The sequence below is a fragment of the Chiloscyllium plagiosum genome, unplaced genomic scaffold (assembly GCF_037043375.1).
Source record: "Chiloscyllium plagiosum isolate Xiang-an unplaced genomic scaffold, Cpla_swu_hap1 HiC_scaffold_19, whole genome shotgun sequence".
In the NCBI taxonomy this organism is placed as follows: domain Eukaryota; kingdom Metazoa; phylum Chordata; class Chondrichthyes; order Orectolobiformes; family Hemiscylliidae; genus Chiloscyllium; species Chiloscyllium plagiosum.
The window spans coordinates 43355443-43371985 of NW_028270157.1; the positions used below are offsets into that span (position 1 = coordinate 43355443).

The 16543-nt window shown below is 40.7% G+C and overlaps 1 protein-coding gene across 1 annotated transcript in view; it reads right to left on the bottom strand.

Moving 5' to 3' along the window:
- Positions 1-16543, bottom strand: part of LOC148146764 (IQ motif and SEC7 domain-containing protein 3-like) — a 209459-nt gene that overhangs the window by 96943 nt on the left and 95973 nt on the right. Inside the window, exon 2 of the mRNA XM_087997266.1 lies at positions 6411-6491. Within this exon, the coding sequence (XP_087853392.1) occupies positions 6411-6491 (81 nt within the window). The remainder of the gene's footprint in view (positions 1-6410; positions 6492-16543) is intronic.

Here is a 16543-nt window from a genome sequence, read left to right on the forward strand (position 1 = left end):
CCTTAGGTCCCTTTTATATATTTCCCCTCTCACCCTGAACCTATGCCATCTCATTCTGGACTCCCTCACCCCAGGGAAAAGACCTTGTTTATTTATCCTATCCATCCCCTCATGATTTTATAAACCTCTATAAGGTCATCCCTCAGCCTCCAACGCTCCAGGGAAAATAGCCCCAGCCTTTACACCCTCCCCCTATAGCTCAAACACTCCAAGCCTGGCAACATCCTTGTAAATCTTTTCTGAACCCTTTTAATTTTCACAACATCTTTCCGATAGGAAGGAGAGCAGAATTGCATGCAATGTTCCAAAAATGGCTAAACCAATGTCCTGTACAGCCACAACACGACCTACCAACTCCTGTACTCAATACTCTGACCAATAAAGGAAAGCATACCAAACTCCTTCTTCAATGCCTTCTTCATGATGGTTACCACCTGCGACTGTACTTTCAAGGAACAGTGAACCTGCACTCCAAAGTCTCTTTGTTCAGCAACTCTCCCCAGGACCTCACCATTCAATGTATAAGTCCTACTCTGACTTACTTTTCCAAAATGCAGCACCTCGCATTATCTAAATTAAACTCCATCTGCCACTCCTCAGCCCAATGGCCCATCCATTCAAGATCCCATTTTAATCTGAGGTAAACCTCTTTGCTGTCCACTACAACTTCAATTTTGGTGTCATCTGCAAACTTACTAACCATACCTCCCATGTTCACATCCAAATCAATTATATAAATGGCGAAAAGCAGTGGACCCAGCATTGATCCTTCTGGCATACCACTGGTCACAGGCCTCCAGTCTGAAAAAGCAACCCTCCACTACCAACCTCTGCCTTCTACCTTTGAGCCAGTTCTGTATCCAAATGGCTAATTCTCCGTTTATTCCATGAGATCTAACCTTGCTAACTAGTCTCCCACGAGGAACCTTGTCGAACGCCTTACTGAAGGCCATATAGATCACATCTGCCAATCTGCCCTCATCAAGGCTCTTTGTTCCTTCTTCAAAAAACTCAATCTAATTTGTGAAATGTGATTTCCTATGCACAAAGCCATGCTGACTATCCCGAGCCAGACCTTGCTTTTCCAAATACATGTAAATCCTGTCCCTCAGAATTCCCTCCAACAACCTGCCCACCACTAATGTCAGGCTCACTGGTATATAGTTCCCTGGCTTGTCCTTACCACCTTTCTTAAATAGTGGCACCCCCACATTAGCCAACCTCCAGTCTTCCGGCACCTCACCTATGACTATCGATGATATAAATATCTCAGCAAGAGGCCCAGCAATCACTTCTCTATCTTCCCACAGATTTCTAGGGAACACCTGATCAGGTCCTGGGGATTTATCCACTTTTATGCATTCAAGATATTCAGCACCTCCTCCGCTGTAATATGAACATTTTTCAGGATGCCACCAACTATTTCCCTACATTGTATATCTTCCATGTCCTTCTCCACAGTAAACACTGATGCAAAAAAGTCATTTAGTATCTCCCCCATCTCCTATGGCTCCACACATAGGTTGCCTTGCTGATCTTTAAGGGGCCCTATCCTCTCGCTAGTAACCCTTTTGTCCTTAATGTATTTATAAAACCCTTTGGATTATCCACCATCTATTTACCAAAGCTATCTCATGTCCCCTTCTTGCCCTCCTGATTTCCCTCTTAAGTATACTCCTACTGCCTTTATACTCTAAAGAGTCAATCAATTTATCCTATCTATACACTTCCTTCTTTTTCTTAACTAAACCCTCAATTTCTTTAGTCATCCTGCATTCCCTACACTTACCTGCCTTTCCTTTCAGCCTAACAGAAATATACTTTCTCTGAACTCACGTTATCACAGTTTTGAAGGCTTACCATTTTCCAGTCGTCCCTTTACCTGTGAACATGTCCACCCCATCAGCATTTGAAAGTTCTTGCCTAATACAATCAAAATTGGCCTTCCTCCAATTTAAAACTTCAACTTTTAGATCTGGTCTATCCTTTTCCATCACTATTTTAAAACTAATAGAATCATGGTCGCTGGCCCCAAAGTGCTCCCCCACTGACACCTCAGTCACCTGCCCTGCCTTATTTCCCAACAGTAGGTCAAGATTTGCACCTTTTCTAGTCGGTACATCCACATACTGAATCAGAAAATGTTCTTGTACACACTTAATAAATTCCTCTCCATCTAAACCCTCAACACTATGGCATCCCAGTCTATGTTTGGAAAGTTAAAATCCCCTAACATAACCACCATATTATTCTTACAGGTAACTGAAATATCCTTACAAATTTGTTTCTCAATTTCATTCTGACTATTGGGGGGTCTATAATACCCCAATAAGGTGATCATCCCTTTATTTCTCAGTTCCACCCAAATAACTTCCATGGGTGTATTCCTAGGAATATCCTCCCTCAGTACAACAGTAATGTTATCCCTTATCAAAAACGCCACTCCCCCTCCTCTCTTGCTTCCCTTTCTATCCTTCCTGTAGCATTTATATCCTGGAACATTAAGCTGCCAGTCCTGTCCATCCCTGAACCATGTTTCTGTAATTGCTATGATATCCCAGTCCCATGTTCCTAACCATGCCCTGAGTTCATCTGCCTTCCCTGTTAGGCCCCTTGCATTGAAGTAAATGTGATTTATCAGTCCTACCTTGTTCTCTGCTATGTTCCTGTCTGCTCAGACTATTTGACTCGCTCATTTTCTCAACTGAACCAGTCTCAGATTGATCTCTTTCCTCACTATCTCCCTATGTCCCACCCCCCAGCTTACTAATTTAAATCCTCCTAAACATCTTTAGCAAATCTCCCTGCCAGTATATTAGTCCCCTTCCAATTCAGGTGCATTCCGTCCTTTTTGCACAGGTCACTTCTACCCCACAAGAGATTCCAATGATCCAAAAATGTGAATCCTTCTCCCATACACCAGCTCCTCAGCCATGCATTCATCTGCTCTGTCCTCCTAATGTTACTCTCACTTGTTCGTAGCACAGGGAGTAATCCAGATATTACTACTCTCGAGGACCTCCTTTTTAAATTCCTGCCTAACTTTCTATATTCTCCCTTCAGAATCTCATTCTTTTCCCTTCCTTTGTTGTTGGTTCCAATGTGTACAATGACCTCCTGTTGAGCCCTCTCCATTTTGAGAACATTCTGCACCCTCTCCAAGACATCCTTGATCCTGGCACCAGGGAGGCAATACACTATTTTGATTATTTGCTGCTGACCACAGAAATGTCTGTCTGTGTCTTTGACTAGACAGTCCCCTAACACAATCAATTACTTGGAACCTGACTTACCCCTCATTACATTAGAGCCTGTCTCATTACCAGAAACTTGGCTGTTCATGCTACATTCTCCTGATAGTCCATCATGCCCTACATTTTCCAAAACAGCATACTTGTTTGATATGGGAATAGCCACAGAAGACTCTTGCACTACCTGCCTACCTCTCTTACCTTTCCTGGAGTTAATCCATCTCTGTGACTGTATCTTCAACTTTTTTCCTTTCCTATAACTGCCATCCATTACACCCCCTAACTCCTATTAATTCCTCATTGCCTCTAACTGCCTCTCCAACCAATCTATGCAATCTGATGGGATTCACAACAAAGACATTTCCTGCAGACATTTTCCTCAGTAAAATGTTAACTATCCCTAAACTCCCACATCTAACAGGAAGAGCATGTCACTCTCCTAAAGGCCATCTTTGCTCCTTCACAATCTACAGACCCAGAAAATAGCACTGTCTTTTTGCTCTGAAAACAAGTGCTCTCGGCTAACTTAGTATTTATGGTTTATGCTTTTAAAATTTAATCAAGAGACAAATTTGTTAAAAATCATAATCAAGAAAGAGCCCACTCTACTCATGACTATAGGCTTACAGCAAGGTTACACGTTAAAAACCATGCACTTACCTGTTCCTCTGCTGTGAGCTCTCCCACACAGGTTCCTTCAAGGTCAGCTGTGAATTTTGCTGTTTGTTAAGTTTTCCTAAACATACTGCGATGTCTGGAGATACATGAACTCAAAGTGCAAAGGCAGTAACTACGTAGATTCACTGTGTCAGTTAGCAGTGTAGGTTTCTTTCTCTCTCTCTCTCCCTCACTGACCATGTGCTTGCTGCCTTTTGTCTGTCTTTCTCCCTTTTAAAATTGCCGTTGTTTTGACTTTTTTCCCCAAAGTTCCAAAACAATGCAACAGTGTATAAAACAGTAATTGCTGCTCCTGGAATTCGAAGAAGTTACCTCCAACTCCTAAAATACCTCAAAAAAGAGCAGCTCTTATAACTACAATTTTTTCCCATCCTCCATCTTGGATCATCCAGAATTCTTTTGACTTGTTTTCTGGCTAAAGCAGACATTACCTTTTAATAAAGATAGCTACTGCAGGAAAACCAATAGCAGCATGGTCTCCTGTACTAGTTTCACTTGCCTGGACAAAAAAGGGTAAAACAATTGTATGGGACATTTTGGCTGGGCAAGAGGCTCTTTATCTGACAGCCATACTCTTACATTTACACATTTCTGTCGAAAGAATCACTGAAATGATTCTGTTTACTATCTTCAATCTTCAAACAATTTTAAAAGTCCTTTTAATTCCCCTCTTTTTCTACCAATTTCTTCAGTCCTTTTTTTCAGCTATTCAGAGCAGTGTTAAGACTGCATCTCAAAGACTGTGTGTAGTTTTGGTCTCTTCATTTAAGGAAGGATATAAATACATTGAAAGCAGTTCAGAGCAGGTGCTCTAAATTGATACCTGGAATGAGCAGATTGTCCTATGAGGAAAGATTAGACAGACTAGGCTTGCTTTTGGAATTAAGAAGCATTAGGATGACTTGATTGAAGCGTTACCAGGATGTTGCCTGCATTGGTGAGCTTTAGGTATGAAGAGAGATTAGACAGAGGCCATTGAGTGGGGACATGATTGAGAAATGATGGGAATCGACAGAATGGAACTTTCACCCTTACTGGAGGGATCAATAACCAGGGAGCATAGACTTGAGGTATAGGGCAGGAAGTTTAGAGGAGATGTGAGGAATTTTATTTTCACCCAAGGTGTGATAGGAATCTGGAACTTACTACTGATAATGGCGGTAGAAGCAGAAACCCTCAAATTATTTCAAAAGTATTTAGATATGCGGTTTTGATGCCAATGCATACAAGGTGATGGGCTGGAAAATGGGATTAGAACAGTTAGGCACTTGTTTTTGACTGGCATAGACTCGACAGGCCCATTTTCACACAAGTTTATGCATCTCAATCATGTTTCCCCCGCCCCTCCACCCCCCCCACCCCCCACCTCTACTAAAGAGCCTTTTCTGTGCTATAGACTTCCATAACTCTATGACATATATAAGCTCTTGAATAGTCTTGAGAAGGTAACGTGGAAATTACAATTCCTCTCCTGTTCTTAGCCAGTTCTAGGGGGCTTAAAACTTTAAAGTTACCCTTTCAGGTCAGACATGAGGAGAATGTTTTTTGAAACTCTGTCTCAGAAGGCAGTGGATCTGAAGGCATCAAATATTTTTAAGACTGTAGTAGATAGATTCCTCTGCCTAAGAAGAATATAAGGTTTTTGAGGTAGATAGGAATGTGGAATTTGAAACAGAGAGATCAACCATGATCTATGGAATAACAGAGCAGGCCCATGGGACCAAATGATCTACATCTGCTTCTAATTCATACCTTTGTATCTACTAAGTCATTTAATTATGGTTTGGTTTCAGAGTACTATTCTTTCAAGAGTACCTCTTTTTACTGTCCTTTTTCTTTGTCTTAGCCTCAGTGTTTGACACAGCCGCCTACTTGTTTATAGTGCAAGTCACAGTGAGCCTAGACCCAATTTGACACAAGAGTCAATATACACTCCAATTCAACAAGAATCATTGAATAAGAATCAAAACCAGAATCTTGGCCATTTGCTCATTCCTCTAACGAAAAGATACTGAAGCCAAATTGACTCAGTAATTCAGAACACCAATAGTTTCAAAACTAGACATTTAGTAATTTCTTTATTTCAATGACAAACCCATTTAGGCTAACTGTGGAACTGCAGGACAATTAATGCTGACTAAAAGATAGCTGCATTCATTTAATTCTACGATTAACAGTGTGTCATCATGATATCAAAAGCTCCTAAAGGAGCTGAGGCAAGATACTGACCCTTCCCACAAGTATTTTCACCATTTGCAGCACAAGCCGCTATTACAGGAGCACACGATGAGTTGAGCTTTAGGGATGAGCCTGACGTGATCCTGCTTGAATGGCACTGAGAACAAAGATTGATTTATTAATGTCTCAAAGTGACGAGATTCTCCACAGTGACAGACTGATCAGATCCCCAATTTCACTTGCTTTTACTTCACCTTCTGGTGAGTTACACTTAATCGACCAATAGAAAATCTCTCCACGTACCTGGAAGAAGGAGTACTGGAGGGAAGCTTCTGATCAGCATCAGCTGCTGGGCAGCAGAACTGATGTAACACATTCTCATTTCTGTAGAAAAAGATGCAAGAAAATCAAAATTAATCTAATTCCTGATTTATTAAAACAAAATGGGTATCTATAAATCATTAAAGAATCTACACATCATTGTTATTGATTATTAAAGTGATCCAATCTGAGGGAGTAGATGACACATGGTAGACTGGTACACTGACTTCAATCTAAATTAAATAATGGAGTGAAAATCTAATCTCTCGACTGTAGAAATAAGTTTGGGCTTAGAATCAGCACTTAGCTGGTTAAGCCCTAATTGATTAGTTTCACTTAGAGAAGCCATAAGGGTGATCAAAGAGAGCAATAGAAATGTCACATTAATGCACTAGTAAGTGCTGCTTCCCCGTTGGTCATTGTTAAACGAAGGGATTTTTTTCTATTCTGTCTAAACAATGGGTCTACTAGCACATCCGCCAGTTTTTAATAAACATATATACACTTAATGCAGAATTCATAGCATTGAGGCAACAAAGCACATATGCAGAATATGAAAAGAACATACATTGAGAATTAAAGGTGTGAAATACTCATTCAGTAAGGCAAACTATTTAGTATTTTGCATCTGTGTGTTGCACGTTCAGGTCTACTTCACAGTTAAAGATGAGCAATTGCATCTCTTTGATGAGTGTCAGTGTGAGTGGGGGGGGGGAGGGGAAGAGGTGGGTGAGGGGGTGAAGCCAGTGAACCTAACACAGAGTTGAGATAAGGGGAGCATTTTAAGGAAAACAGCCTGTAGTGGAGTACCACAGAAGCAATCGGTGCAGGGACTCTTTACGCATGCAGAGATAAACAGATTTTTAATCAATAAAGGAATCAGGGGTTATGGGGAAAATGCAGGAAAGTGGAGGTCAGGGTTATCAAATCAAGTAGGATCTGATTAAATAGCAGAGCACACTCAATAGAGAGAACACCCTCCTTCTGCTTACGTGTCTTACAGTCTTATGACAAGCATAAAAAATGTCACCGTGCAGTGTTTCTAAAGAAGTAGGAGATATAACTCCAAATCTTAAATCTGAATTTTCTAAGTAACTGTTTTTATTAAGATTGAACTTTAAGCTCTTCTGTTTTAATTTATAGCTTCCCTAAAGTACAAAATGTGAAGATGAACAAGCATAAAGGTAGGTAACCTATGAGTGAGGATCACCAACTTGACTGGAGGACAAAGCCACTAATCAATGCTGGCAAACCTATTGTGATTCTTAATTATTACTTCTGGCTAGGAACATAATATAGCATTGCACATATCCTTGCCACCATTCCATTGCATTCCTCATATTTATCAATGCAATTTTCAATATTGTTTTCGAACTGAATGCTCCGTTAAAACAAGTTTCCAGTTTGAGCTGATTACACAATGTCTTCATTAGTCCACCAAATGAAATCTTCAGCAGAAACCTGCAACTGACTCCAGACTCTGATCACTTTAGTACACTTGGCAAGAAAGGCAATAACTATCCATTTAAAATTATCCACCCCAGAGTTTTCTCTTTGTGAAATTTCTTTGCAATCCATAGCTAAATCCCATGTCAAACTGATAACTTTCATTATTGTTTATACAAGCTATATCTGAAATCATTCATTAGATTCTAGGAGCTCTTTCTAGAGCACAGTGAATTTGAGCTTCTTTGCAGAGTGCATTTTGATATCTGCCTCTCAGACTGCTGAGGTCATGAATACTGACTGCAAGCTAACATGGCCTTATTCTTGTTCAGTGTCCTACCATGTCCACTCGTTAGCAGGGATTCACTGGCCAGTAATCAGGAGTAAGGCATTTGGTTGATTTTACCTACTAGCTCAAGGACACAGAAGGCAATCAGATCTGCTAATTCAACACAAACTTGGATCAATTACTTACTCAATACGCCATTTTTTTAAAATCGGAAACAGAAATTGCTGAGAAAGGTCAGCATGTTAGCATCTGGATGTGTATATGAACAGGAAGGGTTTAGAGAAATATGGGTCAAGTGCTGGCAAATGGGATTAGGTTAGTTTAGGATATCTGGTCAACATAGACAAGTTGGACCGAAGGGTCTTTTTACTTGCTGACTCAATGTCTGGCAGCACCTATGGAGAGAAATCAGAATTAACATTTCAGATCCAGTGACTCTTCCTCAGAACTCTTCCACAGATCACTGGAATGTTAACTCTGATTTCTCTCCATAGATACTGCCAGACCTGCTGCGCTTTCCCAGCAATTTCTGTTTTTGATTCCGATTTCCACCATCCACACTGCTTTCAGGTTTTATTTAATGTTTAAATTGAAGTCATAAACAGCTTCCGTGGTCAACAGTGAGCACTTCACAGGGTTTCTCAAATTTCCTGTCAGTAATGGTGTACCAATGCTGTTACCCAGCAACCTGTTTAAAGGCAGCTGCTTCACTATGTCTTACATGTCACACAATCAATAGGTGAACCTGTGAAGAAGCTCCGATCAATTACCACTTCGCTGACCTCTCATGTAAAATGCATTCTAACGTAAGCTTCATTCTGGAATGGTCTGATAAATATATGACATTGGCAAGAAATGTTAGATTTGAAGCAGATTTTATAAATAGCAGTTAGAAAGAGCCAACATGCAAATATATGGATCACAGCCATTTCATTCAACAGATCAATTTAAACACGCATAACACAGTGTAATGAGGAAGTCTCACCATCAAAGCCTGTTTGAAAGAGGAATATTAACCACAGGGTGCTCTTTTTAAAGAGGAGTCTTATCATCTTTTTTAAGAAGATCAAACAGCTACAAATAGTTTCCAAAATCATCGAAGCGCCTTCTCAGGTTTGATTTTCTTGATGTTTACACATATTTCTGTTTAAAGTGTAGATCTTGATGGGATCAAGATAAAACTGATCTGGTTGAGTCACTGAGCCTGACTGTGAAGGAACAGCAGCACAAGTATATTCATTATTGTGAAGAATTATTAGGCCTGACAATGTAAGAACTAAATTAATGTATGAACATAAAGTTCAGACTATGAAAAGGCTGTTTGGCTCATTAAGCTCAGTCCATAACTCTATCGTGCATTTGTTCCAATTTCAGTGACATTTAATCACCTATCTTAAGAAACATTCAGACTCTATTCTTTCCTCCTAAGATTTGCCAAGAATTTCTCCTAATGTCAAATAATGTTCCCATATTTCTTGGGTTGGAAAAGCTGCCTCCACAAAACAACAAGTTTTTGAAACCTAAGTTCATCCAGGACATGAACACAATTCTCACGTCTGAGATTCCACATTCAGACCATGAGCCAATGGAAGCCATTTTTTTAGCTCTTCATGAAAGATCCTCTGCCTCTTCTCCCCTACATCAGCCGAGGGCCCCTGTGAATGACAAAGTTGTATTATCCTGCTGCCCTTCCAGAATCACCAGAATGCTTATGGAGCAGGGAATAGAACTCACAATTTGCTGTTTGCATCTGAACGGGACTAGCCAACCAATTTTCCACGCTTTCTGTGCCAGTCACACTGGACACATTCATTTTGTACGACAACAAGATCAACACCTCATTTGAGCACAATACAATATCTAGGCAAGTAACACATTTTGTAATTTACACGACAATCCATGGCGAGCTTCCAAATAAAAACTCTGAAAATCCAGACTTTACTTTATAAAGGAAGTAAGAATCGGGTCATTTTTCATTGTTGGACTAAAACTACACCAATCTTCTCCTTCTAATATCTCTGGCACCTATCTACGTATTATTACTCTTCCAGTCATAATTCCTTGCACAAAGTCCCATCATCACTGGAGAAAATAAAGTCAGAAACTACTGGAAACAAAGGCTGACAAATACCTACACCCGATGTCCTACAATTTGACACTCTTAAAAGAGGTAGGCAACAGAGATAGTGGATGTATTGGTTGTTCCAATATTCCCTATATTCTTGAGAATTCCGAGCAGACTGGAAGAACACAATTGTGGTGCCCTATTCAAGAAAGAAGTGAGATAAAAAACAGGAAATTATGGATCAGGTCGCCTAATATTCATTGTCAGGAAAATGCTAGAATTCATTTTTAAAGACATTGTACCTGGACATTTAGAAAATCATTATATAATCAGGCGAAGTCAAGTGATTTTAAGAAACATAAGAGTAACTGCTGGTGATTTGAAGGCATCATTTCATCATTCAGGAACCCTAGCAAACTGCAAGGGAAGTGAATGGAAATCGAGATGGAGGGGATGCTGGTTGCTGGTGGGAATCTCTCTACAATTGGAAATCATACCCAAGTCAAATGAAGATGGATGTGTTTCTGGAAGGCCAATTAACTCAAACACATGACAATCAACATGGCCTACCCACCTTCATAAAACCATAAGGTATAGGAACAGAAGTAAGTCATTTGACCCATCAAGTCAGCACCACCATTCAATTAAGGCTGATATGTTTCTCAACCCCATTTTCCTGCTTTCTCAGCATAATCCTTGATCCTCTCACTAATCAAGAACCGAATTCTATCTTAAATACACTCAGTGTCTTGGCTCTTCAGCCTTCTGTGACAATAAATTCTACAGATTAACCACCCTGTGACTGGAGAAATTCCTCCACATCTTAGTTCTAACAGGTCACTTCTTCACTCTGAGCATTGGCCCTTGGGTCCTAGTTTCTTCTACCAGTGCAAAACATCTCCTCCACATCCACTCTATCCAGGTCTCACAGTATTCTTTAAGTTACAATCAGATCTCCCCCCTTATTCTTCATTGAGTATAGAACCAGAGTCTTCAATTGCCTCTCATATGACAAACCCTTCATCCCTGGGATCATTCTTGTAACCCTCCTCTGGACCCCCTCCAAGGCCAGCTCATCCTTCTTTTGATACAGGGCCCAAAACTACCAAATATTCCAAATGCGGTCTCACCAAAGGCATGGCAAGTGTCAGCAAAACACCCCTGCTTTTGTATTCTAACCCTCTCAAAATTAATTCTAATATTGTATCTGCCTGTTGTGGTTTTGTTCGCCAAGCTGGGAATTTGTGTTGCAGACGTTTCGTCCCCTGTCTAGGTGACATCCTCAGTGCTTGGGAGTCTCCTGAGAAGTGCTTCTGTGAAGTTTCCTCTGGCATTTATAGTGGTTTGAATCTGCCGCTTCCGGTTGTCAGTTCCAGCTGTCCGCTGCAGTGGCCAGTATATTGGATCCAGATCAATGTGCTTATTGATTGAATCTGTGGATGAATGCCATGCCTCTAGGATGAATCTGTGCATTCATCCACAGATTCAATCAATAAGCACATCGACCCAATATACCGGCCACTGCAACAGACAGCTGGAACTGACAACCGGAAGCGGCAGGTACAAATCACTATAAATGCCGGAGGAAACATCACAGAAGCACTTCACAGGAGGCTCCCAAGCACTGAGGATGTCACCGAGACAGGGGACGAAACGTCTGCAACACAAATTCCCAGCTCGGCGAACAGAACCAGAACAACGAGCACCCGAGCTACAAATCTTCTCACAAACATTGTATCTGCCTTCCTAACTGCCAACTGAACCTGCATGTTAACATCCTGAACTAGGATTTCTAAAGCCCTTTGTGCTTCAGCTTTCTGAAACCTTTCCCCATTTAGAAAACAGTCTTTGCCCCTATTCCCTCTGACCAAAGTGCATAACCTCACACTTTCCCATATTGTATTCCATCTGCCATTTTTAAAATTACTCTCCTAGCTTGTCCATGTTCTTCTGCAGACTCCCTGCTTCTTTAACACTACCTGTCACTCCACCTTTGTGTCATCTGCAAACTTCGCAACAATACCCTTTGTTCCTTTGTCCAGATCATTAATGATTAGTATGAATAGTTGTGGTCCCAATACGGAACCCTGTGGAACACAACTGATCACTGGCTACCATTTGAAAAAGACCTCTTTCTACCCACTCTCTGCCTTCTGCCAGTCAGCCAATCCTCTACACATGCCAGTGCCTAAAACAATGGACTCTTATTTAACATCTCCTATGCAGCACCTTATCAACGGCCTTTTGGAAATCCAATTAGATCAAAACCATTGATTCTCCTTTTTCTAACTTGCTCATTACCTACTCAAAGAATCCTAACAGATTTGTGAGGTATGACCAGCCCTTGATGAAGCCATGCTGGCTCAGTTCTATTTTACCATGCATTTCCAAATACTGCACAATCTTATCTTTAACAATAGACTTTAAAATCTTACTAATAATAAATGTTAGGCTAACCAGTCTATAATTTCCTATCTTCTGCCTTCCTCCCTTCTTAAATAAGGATGTTACATTAATCATTTCAGAGTTCTCTGGGACCCTTCCTGAGCCCAGTGATATGTGGAGGATCACCACCAATGCCTCCACAACATGCTCAGTTGTCTCCTTCAGAATTCTGTGGTGTAATCCATCTGGTCTGTGTGATTTATTCACCCATGACCTTCACTCCATCATAAAATCAGAAGTGGGGATGTTCACCAATGATCAGCACCATTTGCAGCTCCTCAGATACGAAAACAGCTCATGTCAACATGCAGCTTAACCTAAACAATAAACAGACATGGGCTGATAACTGGCAAGGGCAATCCATCATAAAAGTGCCAGGCAATGACTATCTTCAACAAGAGAAATGACTTTTTGACATTCAAAGGCATGGCCGTTATTTAATCCCAAACTATCAATATCAAAAGGATTACTATTGGCAAGAAACTGAACTGGACCAGCCACATAAATACTGTATACCACAGTAGATCCGAAATTGGGAATTCTGCAGCAAGTAGCTCTCTCTCAAAGTCTGTCTGCCATAAATGAGATATAAGCCAGGAATTTGATGCAATATTCCCACTTGCTGACATGAGTGGGTCTCCAACAACACTAAGAAATTCAACACCATCTAGGACAAAGCATCCCACTTGACTGTTAACCCAAGTATCACATTTAATGTTCACTCTCTTCATCAAAGTGTGCAATGCTTACAATCTATAAGATACAATGCAGCAACTCACCAAGGCATTTTGCCAGCAAGTTTTAACAATATATAAACTCCTATTCACCTCTTCCGCTAAAGCTACCTAATGTCCTTGAACAGATGAAAAGCCAGAGGAATGACCAGAATCACTAACTCAAAATATATATAAGACAGGACTGGTGTTAGATTACTTTAATTTAGATAAATGTGAGGTGCTGCATTTTGGAAAAGCAAACCAGGGCAGACTTATTCCTGAAGAAGGGCTTATGCCCGAAACGTCGATTCTCCTGCTGCTTGGATGCTGCCTGACCTGCTGCGCTTTTCCAGCAACACATTTTTCAGCTTATACACTTAATGGTAAGGTCCTGGAAGTGTTGCTGAACAAAGAGACCTTGGAGTGCAGGTTCATAGTTCCTTGAAAGTGGAGTCGTAGGTAGATAAAATAGTGAATAAGGTGTTTGGTATGCTTTCCTTTATTGGTCAGAGCATTGAGTATAGGAATACTGTCTGCAATTCTGGTCTCTTGCCTTTCAGAAGGACGTTGTGAAACTTGAAAGGGCTCAGAAAAGACATACAAGGATCAGAGGGTTGCCAGGGTTGGAGGATTTGAGCTAAAAGGGAGAGGCTGAACAGGCTAGGGCTGTTTTCCCTGGAGCGTTCGAGGCTGATAGGTGAGCTTATTGAGGTTTATAAAATCATGAGGGGCATGGATCAGATAAATAGACAAAGTCTTTTCCCTGGGGCGGGGGTGTCCAAAACTAGAGGACATAGGCTTAAGGTGAGAGGGCAAAAATTTAAAAGGCACATAAGGGACAACTTTTTTCACACAGAGTAATGCACGTATCGAATGAGCTGAAGAAGAGGTGGAAACTGGTATAATTACAGCATTTAAAAGGCATCTGGATGGGTATATGAATAGAAAGAGTTTAGAGGGATATGGGCCAAGTGTTGGCAAATGAAACTAGATTAGTTTAGGATAGCTGGTCGGCATGGACGTGTGGGACTGAAGGGACTGTTTCTGAGCTGTTATTCTCTATGACTATAACTGTTAGCCAGGAGACGGTGCTCTTCTGAGAGAATAGTGGATTTATTGAATGGGCTGCCAGTTAATTTTGTACGAACATCTGATTAAAAACTTACATCAACCAGGGAAAAGAACGCTGGAAAAATCCTCTTCTACCCATTGTTCTAATGCTAGAATTATTGCCACATCTACCTGGTGAGTCTCTGTTTCAGCTAGAAACAGGATCAGCTCTCACTTTCAGAAAATCAGAAAGCCCCGCTCACAGTCAAACTGGCAATCTGTTCAACAGATCATCTGTGCTCTGGGACAATAGCTAACTCTTGATATCTAACTTGCTCTGTCTTTACATAATTTGTGCTTACTTAGGTTGCAACAAAATGCCTATATAAACATAACCTAATCCCTTCAGCATCTTAGATAACTTAATCAAACCTTCCTTGAATATACATTTGACTAAAGTGAGACATAGCTCTGATACTACCATGTTAATGAAGGTGTTTTAAAATGGGGATTAACCTTCCATTCCTTCTCATCACCCTTTGTAATATCTCATTATTATCTGAAGGCTTAATATGCATACTCATTTGGCAGTGACAGCTCTTTTGTGACAGAATAGGATTGCATTTGATTCAATTTCACTGGCGGCGCCTGTCATAATTACAAAGCAAAAGCTCTTCGGATTTTCCTTGGACAGCAAGAGAATGATGCAAGGCTGCAGAAAGTAACATGGAGACGCAGTGGCGGCAGTTGATAGAGGAGGAGGAGGAGGAGGAGGCGGAGGAGTAGAGATCCTGACTTGCATGAAGCAGCATGGAATTGTACTTCACTGAAACGGACAGGGTAACCTGGATAAGTATGCATGACCAATGTTTGCAGCAGTATATTTTACCAGTCTGTTCAGGCGTGTACTCTACTAATAGAAGAGATGCAGTGTTGTGATATTCAAATTAAACAGTAAGAGGGCAAAGAGAAAGGTTGGGACTGATTCACATGTTAAATAACTGAATGGGTATGAGGATTAGTGAAGAAAGCTGCAGTGATGTGATAGGCTATGTGGATGAATGATTATTTGCTTATCCTCTTTCAAGGTCCTTCTCTAATTTTCTTCAGTGAAGAGCACAGACTAATAATTAACCTACACTCAGGATTTTCACCAATCTCACTGCTTAATCAATTCCCAAACAATGCAGCAGAACAGCTTGCATTGGCTTCTTTTCTGGTATTTTTCTCCTGTGTCTCTTCATAGCACTTTTCTCAAATGCTCTCTATGTAATAGCAGGTACAAATCCAAATCTAATATCTACCTTTGGCAATGATATTGCTGCTAATTCCTCTGGAGGTTGTAACCCTTATAAGCCTTTTGCCAAAGATTCCTCGATCCAGTTGTGTAATGTGTTAAGTAATGCACCTTTTTCCCCAAAAAAGCATTTGAGTCAATCATATCAAAATGTACATATTGGTCTCCACAGACTTCAAAAAATCTAATTTCCATTACACCCACAAATAAGTGAAAAATACTTGTAAAACTTGAAAGAGTGCAATTTATCTTTACAAAAGTGACTAGATTACACAGTGACAGTACTCTCAGCTATGTGTTAGATGGTCATGGATACCAATCCCCATCCCAGAGACAGACAGAAATAAACTAGTGTAAAGTGTCTATGAAATAGCGAGGGAATTGGAGCTGGTATTTTTCAGATGAGATGTTAAACTGAGGTTGTTCGGCTGGGTGCTGACGATATCATTACACGTGAGAAGTTAAAAATCACACAACGTCAGGTTATAGCCCAGCATGTTACTGCTGCTTTGTCAGGTAGTTGGCCGCGTGCTTTTTAACTTTGTCTACCCCAGTCCAACTCCGGCACCTCTACATCATGGAAAAGAGAAATATTACAGCCCTCTTGTTGTCAGTGGTAATGTCCCTAACCCTGGACTGGAAGACCTGGGTTCAAGTCCCACCTGCTCCAGAGATGTGTAGTAACATCTCTGAACAGGTCGGTTAGGAAAAATAGGTTCATAAAAAAGAGAGGTGTTCTTCCAGTAACCTGACCAACATTTATGCTTCAACCATCATCATCAAGGAAAATAGTTCATTCACTGTTTG